Source organism: Rhinolophus sinicus, chromosome 8, assembly GCF_057876585.1.
Source record: "Rhinolophus sinicus isolate RSI-liver-muscle chromosome 8, RSI-T2T, whole genome shotgun sequence".
In the NCBI taxonomy this organism is placed as follows: Eukaryota; Metazoa; Chordata; class Mammalia; order Chiroptera; family Rhinolophidae; genus Rhinolophus; species Rhinolophus sinicus.
In genome coordinates, this window is record NC_142508.1 from 47,659,059 (window position 1) to 47,670,713 (window position 11,655).

At 40.1% G+C, this 11,655-nt stretch overlaps 1 protein-coding gene across 8 annotated transcripts in view; it reads right to left on the reverse strand.

The window, feature by feature from the left end:
* The window catches only part of LSM14A (LSM14A mRNA processing body assembly factor), a 55,154-nt gene extending 44,095 nt beyond the window's left edge, over positions 1-11,059 (reverse strand). For 3 of the 8 annotated variants that reach the window (XM_019742700.3, XM_019742702.3, XM_019742699.3), the window contains exon 1: positions 10,737-11,023. In XM_019742700.3, the coding sequence (XP_019598259.1) occupies positions 10,737-10,857 (121 nt within the window). In that variant the 5' untranslated portion in view covers positions 10,858-11,023. Of the gene's footprint in view, positions 1-10,736 lie in introns of all 8 variants that reach the window. The other 5 variants (XM_074314419.2, XM_019742705.3, XM_019742704.3 and 2 more) reach the window with 4 other exon arrangements.
* Between the last annotated feature and the right edge of the window lie 596 nt (positions 11,060-11,655).

Genomic DNA, 11,655 nt, shown 5'->3' on the forward strand with positions numbered 1-11,655 from the left:
ACTCGCTGAAACCATCTGAAATAATGCTTATTTGGAATAAGCTGTTATATATGGGTTTAATACAAGATTTAATTAACTTAAAATACTACAAGAGCACCATTTATAAAGCTCTCTCTTCTACAATACAGTACCCTTACACAGGCCCTGACGGCAGGATGATAGTAAACCAGCTCTGGATTGTTTACTTGGAAGGGGGGCTTTAAAAAATGAGATTCTAGGGGCAGCCGATGGCTCAGTTGGTTAGAGTGCGAGCTCTTAACAACAAGGTTGCCGGATTAATTCCCACATGGGATAGTGGGCTGTGCCCCCCGCAAGTAAAGATTGAAAATGGCAACTGGACTTGCAGTTGAGCTGCGCCCTCCACAAATAGACTGAAAGACGACAACTTGACTTGGAGCTGATAGGCCCTGGAGAAACACACTATTCCCCACCCCGAAAATTAAAAAAAGTTAAAAAAGAAAAAAGAGATTCTACAGGCCTGCTCTTTGAATCATATCACAACCGGCCTCCTCAAACCTCCACTTGCTGCACACCTGCACTCTCTTCTTTGGCCCCTTCTTCACCCTTACCGACACTACTGTCTTTCTGTGAGGGATTGTTACTGCGAGTGAAGACATCTGTCCCCAGCCTCTATCATCTCTTCCTGTACCACTCAAGACTTGTCACTTCTATTAGAGACACTACAAGTGACCCCCTCTGCAATATTCTCAATCTCCTCAGCACATAGCACATGTCAATCACTGGTGACCAGAAGAAAAAATAACCACCTCCACCTCCAGAATTTACAACCCAGATGACTTTGCTCTCAGCTTTCCAAACATATTCCTAAAACCAACTCCTTACCAACTTAAAACTAACTCATTACCATTTAACTTTAAAGGTTGAAGTAACCTCCTGCTTGACTGAAAAGACAAATCCATCTTGTCCTTTTCATGAATACATTTCACCATCTTCACTCGTGTTCATCACTCTTCCTTGCAGTCTTTGCAGGGTGGGGGGAGAGAAAAGACACTTATATTTCTTTTAACCCAGTCATCTCCCAAAACTATAGGTTTGAGACCTTGCTCGGTTAATTAGCTCATATCACTTGCAACTTCACTTGCTTCCTCCGTGCAGGATTCTTCCCTTTGGATTACTAATACATGCAGATTTACTCACACATATCTTTCCTCAACCACGAAAATTTCAGACTGAGTGTAAAGGAATCATTACTCGTGAGAATAAGAATTTAGGAGCGTGGCATGAAGAGAGAATTGTAGAACCAAATAAGCAACTTGAAAATTTAGATGGTGATGCAATAACAACAAAACAACAGTAATAATACAAAACACGTTTACAAGGACCTCTTTGAAACTAGGTAAGATCTTGAAACATTTCTATCAAGTACAAGATGGCAAAAAATTGAGCTACACTCATTATTACTAATCTGAGAGACTACAACATCCTTAATACAGTCTTCGTTTACCACACTGTCTTTTCCTATTAAATATTAAGTTGTTCAACTACTCATATACATTTTCTAAGGAAAATTTTCAGAAATAATAACCCTTTATGTGATCAACAAATAGTTAATTTCCTATATACAAGGGACACAAGGGAGGAAAAGATGCTGATGTCTAGTAGTGAAACACAAGAAAAGCTTGATAAGCACAAGAAAATAGAAGATAAAGTTGAGAACACAGAAGGTGCACCTAACATTTCCTGGCTAGGAGACACGGAACGCATTGCAGGGGTGATAATGCTCAAGCAGAATCCAAAAGGATAAACCCGATTCCCTCCTGATCCATTACCAATTTTGGTTGATAGAAACCACTACATGGACCATCACTCAATTCCTCCCTGGTCCTTCTCCAGCCAATTTTTAAAAGTCCAACTCATTCTCCTAATTTATCATGCGTATTTCTTTCTCCCTATTTTAACTAGTTTAGGCCTACATTTTCTCTTTCCCAAACTCTTAAAGGATTCCACCTGACCTCACTTCTCCGCCTCCCCCAGTCAATTTTTTGTACAATTCTGTCAGCATAAACTTCCTAAAGCTGGACTCTGCTATGTCACTTTATTGGCTAAACACTTTCAAGGGCTCCCAACAATCCACCAAAAAAACAGACTTGTTAGCCTGTCATTCAAATGACAAACTGAATAAATTAAGATAAATTTAGCAGTGGAAGCTAAATAAAAGGGAGGGGTGTGGCCCTGAGTCTGTTATGACATATTTTCACTGGCACTTGAGCTTTCCAGAGCTGTTAGTTCTTTTTTTTCCTTTGTGACTTCTCAATCTGTTTCTTCACTCATTTCTTCAGTAACAACCATGTAAGGAGTAGGGGAAGAGCATTTCAATTTAAGGGAAACTTCTGAAAAGGCCCCAGATCTGAAAGACCTTGATTGACCTGAAGACCTAAGTGACAGCTAGTGTGGTCCCCCCTTAAATGACCTGCAAGGTGTTGTGGGTCAGGATAACTCCTTGTGGCCTGGGACCAGACACTTCTTCCTAGATATCCCCCTACTATAGCTAATTGTGACTTATCTGTCAGGCCCTAGTTTAGATGCTGTGTCGTCAAGAACCTTGTCTCTATTTGCTCTTTTGTTTCCTAGCACTTGGCCAAGTGTCTAGCATGTAGTCATAGGAGGCACGCAGTAATGATCCTGAATTAATAACTTACTAAATAATAAGTGCCAGGCAATATAAGCTTCCCCTATTTGCCCCATGCTGTCTTTAGCGTGGTAGGACCTCTGCTCTCAATTGTGTGTAGCTTTCTCCAGAACCCCTATCTTACCTTCTAGAGAGTTCCAGGGTTGGAGAGGAGTAGCTTATCCAGTTGTGTGAAATGCAAAAGGGGATTGGAAATCTGACCACTGTTGAAACAAATCTTGAGTTAATCTTCCAGTTTTTAGTTCTATATTCACCTCTAATTACGTCGTAGTCTTCTAGTTTCCGTTACACCTGGTGATGCCAATTCCTGAACCTTTTAGGAGTTGGGGTACAAATCAAGTTACTTATTGACTTTACCCCACTGCCCACTTAGGTTGCAGGTGTCTCAATTCTGCTAAGAAGTCATTTAAAAGCATCCATTTGCCTTTCAACCTCCAAAATTCTGTTGCTGTTGTCTCCTTTCAAAACCAACTTAGTTCTTTATGGGTTTATGCCTTTTAAAAAGAAGTCCCTCTCATGTAGTTTTAGTAGAATATACTAACACGAAGGAAAAATTTAAAAAGCATGCCAATTTGCAGTCTAAATTTAATCTTGACTCTAAGCTGCTTTCAACTGGGCATTCTTCCTTGTGGTTAGTTTTATACTTTAATCTCCCAAACTATAAAACCAAGAGACAGATATGAAAACAAAAATGGGAAAAAGAGATAAGTACATCCGATAAGAATTAAAAAACAAAACAAACTCAGGGATGGGAAGGGAGGAGCAGAAACAAAACAGAAACTAACATGAGAGAGAGTAAATTTATTAGGTTAAAGAGATTTGAGTCTTCAGATTTACAAGGTCCACAGAAAACCATTAGGAAAAAAAGACACCAGTGTGGTAACTTCTGAATCCCAAAAATAAAACTTCCAGAGAGAAAAATGACGGAGAATCGGATTGGCATCAGTGACAGCAGAATGTTAGAAGACAACAAACCAGTAACTTCAATGTTCTATAGAAAAAGAATTCTGAATTGGGAATAATATAGCTGACACATCAATCAAGTAACCAAGAAAAACACAGGTTCACTAAGAAAATTTGCCACCTACACAGATGCACTCAAGCAATGTTCGGGGGGGGGCGGGGGGGGGCGGGAGGGAGAATGGGAATCAAGTAAGAGGCCAACACTGCCAACAAGAAAGAGGAATCCCTGGGTGACCTGAATAGACTGGTGAGAGGTAATGGACCAGAGTAGAGCAGCAGAGGTGGTAAGGTCTAATTGTGGCTATAGTTTGAAAGTAGAGCTGACAGGAAAAGAAACACATGAGGTATGAGACGAACAGAGGAATTAAGGATGACTCAAAGGATTTTGGTCTCACCAACCAAAAGAGCAAGTTGTCATTCAATTAGACGGACGAAGCTGATGGAGAAACATGTTTGGAACATGCTGAATAGAAGGTGCCTAGTAGACAGCCCTCCAGGTGGAGACGCTAAAGAGGCAGCTGGATATACAGCAGGTCCTGGAATAACACTGTTTTATTATAGCACTGAAGAGATGCCATAGGAATTTATCTCTTGTTTATATCAATTAGCCTATGGTAAAACCGGTTTCATTATAAGTTGTTTCACTTAAAGTCGCAGAACCTATAGCCAACGTAAAGTGAGGACTTACTGTAGGAGTCAGGAGTCCGAAGAGGTCCAGGTTGGAGATGAGAGTCAGTAACATACAGATAGTATTGGAAGCCATAACTACATTTAATCATCAAGAGAAGAGTGCAGATGATAAAAATAAATATTTTTTAAAAGATAGAGAGAGGGAGAGAGAGAGAAAACTAAGCCCTGGAGCTGATCCAATATTTGGAGGTTTAAGAGTTGAAGAATCAACAAAGGAGACTGAGATGCCACCAGTGAGGTCTGAGAGAAAATCAGGACAACGTCAAGTGAAGAAAGGGTTCCATGAAGACCAATTGTGCCGTATTCTGCTGACCAGTCAAGTAGACTGAGGATGAGAATGAACCACTGGATTTAGCAACACAGAAGTCTTTGGTAACCTTAATAAGAAGTTTTTTATCTGTGGAAATAAAAACCTAAATAAAGTGCGTTAGAAAAATAATACAAACAAACAAGTGGTAAACAAAACCCCTTCAAGGAGTCTTGGTATAAAGGGAAGGATGGAAACGGGGCAGTAGGTAGAAAAGAGGAAATGTAGTTAAGAGTAGTAGTGTTCTGTTCTTGTTGCTGCTGTTTTTTAACATGGGTGAAATAACAGCCTATCCACGTAGACAGGAAAGGTCTGGTAGAGAAGGAAAAACTGAACACATAGGAGAGTAGAGAACTGCTGCAACAATGTCCTTGAATCATCAAGAGGAGGTAAAATCTAGTGTACAAGTGGAAGGGTGGCCTTAGAAGAAAAAAGTTTATCTATATTGAGAGAAAAGGTAGAGGTTTGGAGCACAGATGCAGGTAACTGGGTACACGTGGAATGAGTTGATCAAAATTCTGTTTGCTAGTCTTTTCTCAATTACATAGAAAGCAAGGTTCACAGGCTAAGTGAAGATGGGGAGGTCTGAGGAAAACAGAAGGAATGGACCGTCACGCAGAAAAGTGGAATGAACGGACTATGAAAATATGACTACTAGGGTTAATGAATATACATTTTTAGAGTGAAACTGGTCAGCATGTCTAGGTTTCTCAAGCTGTGTAAGAAAACAGGAGAAGAGAAGGGAGGTTGAGAGTATAGGCTTGGTTCTGAATTTAAGCAGGATAAAGAGGGAAGTTATGAGGGGAGTGTGGGACAATGAAAAGTACTCTTCCTATTTCCTTCTTTCTACTATGATTTTCTTCAGGCTTTATGTGATTTTTTCTACTTCTGCTTCACCAAGTCTGGCTTATCTTAACTCTATTGGAAGATGCAGTTAGTTTCTGGAACTTGTCTTCAGACTCCCAGAATTACCAAGTATTTCTGTGGACTACACATCAATAAGAAACTGTTTCTAAGGCTCCAAGTTTTGGCAACCACATTAAAAAAGGCAACCAAAAGAAATTACAGCTTCAAGTTTCACTAATCTTTGACATTCTAGGTAGTGATTTTGTGAATTGCTAGATTTGGGTCCTCAACTCATGTGAGAATACAAGAAATCAATAAAGCACTTTATAGGTATTTCATCCATCATACAAAGTTCTCCCACTCTCTCACTGGAATTTATGACTATGTGGCTAGTTAACAATCAAGTGGGTAAGCTATGCCAATGGGCAAGACTTAGCAGATGATTAAGGAAATACTCCATTACCAATTTACCTGTTTTTATATTCCTCCACCAATCCCTTGATTCTTAAGGACAAATCATTTTAAAAGCCGCTGGCTAATATAACCATTCTTCTTCACAAAGTCTCTTTTCTTAATGCAGTGGCAACCAGGTTTTCATTTGAGTAGTGTATTATCCAGGTATAGCTAACTAAATATGGTAGAAATTTCATTCATTTCAGCCCATTTTATTTAAATAGTGTTAAAAATCTTTATATATAATACTTACATAAAATGTGTATTTCCTCTTATTTTGAAATTCCCACAATTAGAAACTTTCAGTAACTACATATATCCTTTCATCTATTCAAATGTTACCAAGGACCTGCTATGTGCCAGACACTGTTCTAGGCACTGAGGATAGAACAATGAATGAGACGAAAATCCTGCCTTCATGGAGCATCCACGTGGAGAATCTCTTGGTATCCAGGATCTAGGTGCTTGGGCATCATATTCACATATATAGCTAGAAATATTCCACAAGCTATTCATGCATGTCACAACTTTGCAATTCTCTCAAATATCCTGAACTGATTCTTCCTTTAAACTTTGAATGAAAATTATAATTGAGCTTGAGCCACAAGTTAAAACTGTCCCCCCAACAATGTCAATTTTGTCATAAGATTTTATTCTCTTGTATCCCCATTCTCCAAAACCTCTTACTGTTTTGGGCAGGCAACATATCTTAGGTATTTTAAAGAGAAATACAATTGTGAACATGGAAAAGCATTATTTGGAGATATCCCCAGGAGATTTCTACAAGATTAATAGACTAAATTGTTAAACAATTTCCATTTACTTATTCACTAAACAAATATTTGTTCATCCCAGGAGTTGACTCTAGGGTGGGAGAGAAGGTCTACAGACAATAAACACATGCAAATACGTAAAGATTACTATTAAGTATAGGTCATGAGTGCTAGGAAAAGACAGACAAACTGCAATTCAGATTATCTATTAACATACTTAACAGACTAACATCAAAATCTAATAGGTTGGTGCAGAAGTAATTGCAGGTTTTGCAATTATTTTTAACCTTTTAAACCACAATTACTTTTGCACCAATCTAATAGGTCGCCTTTAAGACTTCTTGACATTCATTTAAAAGATTCTGAGTTTCAAAGTCCATCAAAATTACCTCACTTTCACTTTTACAGAATCAAGCGCTAATCTGTGAAATTTCTAGCAGAAATAAAGGACATCACCCATTTACCAATACCTTTGGGATTGGGCTTTTGATTATATTAATATAAAGTGTGACCATACAAATTTATTACCCAAATTTAAACACTTTCAAAAGAGAAAAGAACTTATTTTAATAATTATGCCAGAACCACAGGTACAAACAGATTTTCCACCAGGGCAAACCAGGCCATATGGTCACCCTAATTATATACCACATCAAATGTAACTAATCCAAAATTTCAAGTGTTTTATTGTTTCAGATGGATTTAAATTATAAGTAATATCCAAGTAAAAGATCTAAATTATAATTTGTACCATAGAAACCAAGTGAATCCCTTACTAAATTTAAAGATTTAAATACCTCACACCACACACAAAATCAATTTCAGGTGCATTAGACCTAAGTGTGAAAAGTCAAAACAAAAAAGTTTTGAAAAGATAATCACAGCATCTCCATGACCTTGGGGTAAGGAAAAATTCTTAAAAGAAAAAAACACAACAACACTAGCCATAAAGAAAAAGTGATAAACATATCTACGTTAAAATGAAAAAATTCTGTTCACTAGAAGAAACCGCTAAATGAGAAAAGGTAATTGCAACATCCAGCAAAGGATTCATATTCAGAAGACCAACTCTAGGACACGCATTTCAATAGAAAAATGGGTGAAAAATTTCAAAGGCACTTCAAGAAAGATGAAATCAAAATAAGCAAGATACGAAAAAGTATTCACCTCATTAGTAATCAGGGAGATTAAAACCAGGTAGCACTACATATCCACCAGATTGACTAGAATTAAACTATCTGATACTAAGTATTGTTGGTAAGAATGTGGAACAATTAGAACTCTTACATACTAATAACTGAAACAAAAACTAGGTAAACAACTATTTTGGAAAACTGCTTGGCATTACCTAATAAAGATAAAGACATACATTCCTCATGACCCTGCAATTCAAAGTATATACCCTCAAGAAAATTACAGAAATGTGTATCTGTGCACTTAAATACAAATTTCATAAAGGTATTGTTCATAATAGCCAAAAAGTGTAAACACCAACTGTAGACTATCCAAACAACTGCTGAATAGATAAACTTGTTATATTATAATGGAATACTATGCCACAATAAAAGCCAAAATGAAATATATACAAGATGATTCCACTTACATAAAGTTCAAAAATGGACAAAATTAAACTCTATTATTTAGGGATGTAAACTTAAGTGATAAAACTATAAATGTCAGAATAAACGTTTATATCTAGCTTAAGAGGGTAATAGTCATGATGAGAAGATGCAGGGGGTGGGAGGCTTCTGAGATGCTGGCGAAGTCTGTGGTATTTACAAGGATCTCTGCATTTCATTTTTATCTATGTATCTTTTCAACATGTGTGGTTATATTTCACAATAAAAAAAGGAAAATACTATCCCCAGAAGGGATTAAAAAAAGTAATCTCCTAAAGAAAATTCTAACAATGTCACTCAAAGAGATTAACTCAATCTCGTTTAAAAAGAATAACTGAGATCTCTAAGTCCAATTACATACTGTATTCTAAATTCCATGATTAAATTTTTGGCTTTAATGTTAGACTGCCATTCTTCACCCAAATTTTGAAAAAATGTGGAATTTCAGATATCAAATTACTCATCAAGTTTTGTAAATTCTAAAATTTTTAATATCAAACACCCCACTTTTAATTTTGAAATTTAAGTAGGTGCCCAGTGTTGACCGGACTGTTATATAGCAGTTTTAGATTAAATACTTCTAAGTAGAATAATATACCAAAATTTGGTAACTCGTTTTTGCAAAACAATTAAATTCCCAAACCTGTCACACATTAACTCATACTGCTTAAGAAAAAGCATATATTATGTATGTGGGATTAAATATCAAGGCCATATAAATCCAGTGATTAAAAAAATATTTTCATTGCTGTACTTATATATTTATCAAGTTATGACGTAAGGAACAAATTATGTTTGACATGAATTTAAATATTACAGACTAATAAAATTAACTATAAAAGCAGTTGAAAGTAAAATTTTTAAAAACTGTGGGTCATTAATAAACTATAGACGTTTTTAGGTTCTCGCATAGAAAAGTATACTTATAGATTTTTAAGAGATTTACGTTAATACATTAGCAATCTTTTAAAAAGTATGGATTTTTTTCTTTGTGAGGAGTAAAGGTAGTACAGTCAACTCACTGCTAAGTCACTAGCTAACAAGACACCTTAAAATTCAGATTAGGTAAAATTGGTTTTTAAAGTTATTAAACCACTTTAATGAGAAATACTGTTTTCAACTTGTATGTGGCTCACTCTAAAGTATGTGGAACTTTAGAGAGCCTTTTTCATAATGTCATAAAATCATAAAAACTAAAACACTATACAGCTAAATATCCATCTGGGGGGAAAAAAAAGGAAGCTAAGACAAAGTAAAAGACTCCCTAACCAGGAATAAAATTTGTCCCAACACAAGTGCTATTAAAAAGGATCCATCCGAGTATCCAAAAAAAAATAAAAAATCATTAAATAGATGCTTGATGATGTAAAATGACTCTCTTACCAATTAAAGATTATTATTATTTACATATTTAGAAGATTTCTTCTTATCCCTGGACCTCTGTCCCGACCATGCGATTTATTCTATAAGTCTATCAGATGTGCTGGGGAAATTACCTTAGTTATCTTGCCTCCCTCTCATAAGTATTCCAAACTTGTGAGATTTCTTTTAGGATCAGGAGCTAGAGTTTATTTTCTTCCCGGTTTCCTGGTGGAAAGAAAGCCCAGCACGTGTGGAACGGACGCAAAATCCACAGACTGTGGCGATGCTAAACACTATGGGTAGAACACCTTCCTCCTCCACACCCAGAACTCCTTGTTCCAGCGAGCCTTCATAGGGGTCCCTCAGGGTCCAGAGACGACTGACATCTGCCTTTGGAACAAGGGTCCTGGCTCAAGCTTGAACCCTCCTCCCCGCCGGGTTTCCAGAACCAGGGTCGACGTGAGTACATCAAGCATTTTTAGAAAGATGGTTGCACAACAGGCTTTGAGAAAGATTCCGGTTTAACAGGTAAATACCACATACACGACAAGAGGGATACGATCTGCTCGGGACCGTCTGCGTCGCAGAGCAAACCCAAAGTTTTGGCACGTTACTTACAGTTCACCTGAGGAATAGCACCACAAACTGAAATTGAGAATGTGAGAAAATGGTACTGTAGACTCAACAGACCAGCACTAAACTCAAGGGAGGCGGAAAAATTCTTTGACTACTCAGGCTTTGTTTTGTGGTGAGACGACAGAATCACCGAATTTCGGAGTTGGAAGACACGAATCGCTGTGTTCTCCTGCCCGTTCTGGGACCTCAGGGCCGCCCCACCCGCCCCGCTCTCGGTCCTGTAGTTCCCGGATGGAAGGCGCGGACCTCGGCGGTGGAAGCAGGGAGCCCTGGGGGGGAGGCTGCGGCCCAGCCGCGACGCCGGGGCCCGGAGGGAGAGAAGGGAGAGGCCTCCCGGAAGACGGCGGAGGGGGCAGGGAGGGAGCGAAGGGGCCGCGACCCGAGACCCGGGTGCAGTCCCGAGCGGGTGCCCGGCCGGGAGCCCCACCCTGGAGTACCTTTGGCGAGGGCTACGGTAGAGTTCTCGGTGTCGATGGTGTAGAGGATGCCCTCGTAGCGGATCTCCGCCTTGGAGATAAGGCTGATCTTGCTGCCGATGTAAGGGGTGCCCCCGCTCATGGCGCCCACCGCCGCCGCCGTTCCCGGCCGCTTGCAGACAGGCAGATCCCACGCCGCGGTTGCCGCTCTGCACGCCCGCTCGCTCCGTCGGTGCCTACAGCAGCCGCCTCAGACCCAACATGGCGGCGGCGCCGGCTCCGCTACCCTCCCCCAGCCTCCCGCCCTCAAGCCGCGGCGCGGCGGCGGCGGCGGCGGCAGCGGCGGCGGCGCGAGGCATGCTGGGCCAGCGAGGCCGCGTTCTCGCGAGACTCGGCCGGCTGCGGGCGGCTCAGCACTTCTCGGAGTCGGTTGTCCGGGTGGTGCCCCTTGGCCTGGTCTACCGCGACCCTGCTTGGGCCGGCTGAGAGGAGTTTAGGGGAGAGGCAGAGGCCTTCTGGCGCTAGGACACTGGGCGTGCGGGGCGCCCCCCTGACTTCAGCTGTGGCTTCCACCATTTCCAGGGCCATCGTATCTTGTCCTGAGTCCCGTGTCTTTGCAAACGCTGATCCCTTTGCCTGGAAAGTTGCCCACCCAAACTCCTGACCACCCAAGCTCCTTTAAGACCCGGTCCTTTCCGCGTTGAGGCAACTGTGTGCCTTATGGAGCTCTCATGGCCCCATTACAGCATCTACCGCCAACTCCCTGCCCCCACCCTTCGCAGTTCCTGGAGCTGGGACTCTGTACGACACTTTCAAATGGTCCCGTTCAGGCTCATAGCTTTCAGTGCCTCTGTACACACACCAATCCTGACTATTTGCAGCTTTGATCACTTTTGTGAACTCTGGATTCGTATGAACAATAGTCTCCTCAACCTTCTCT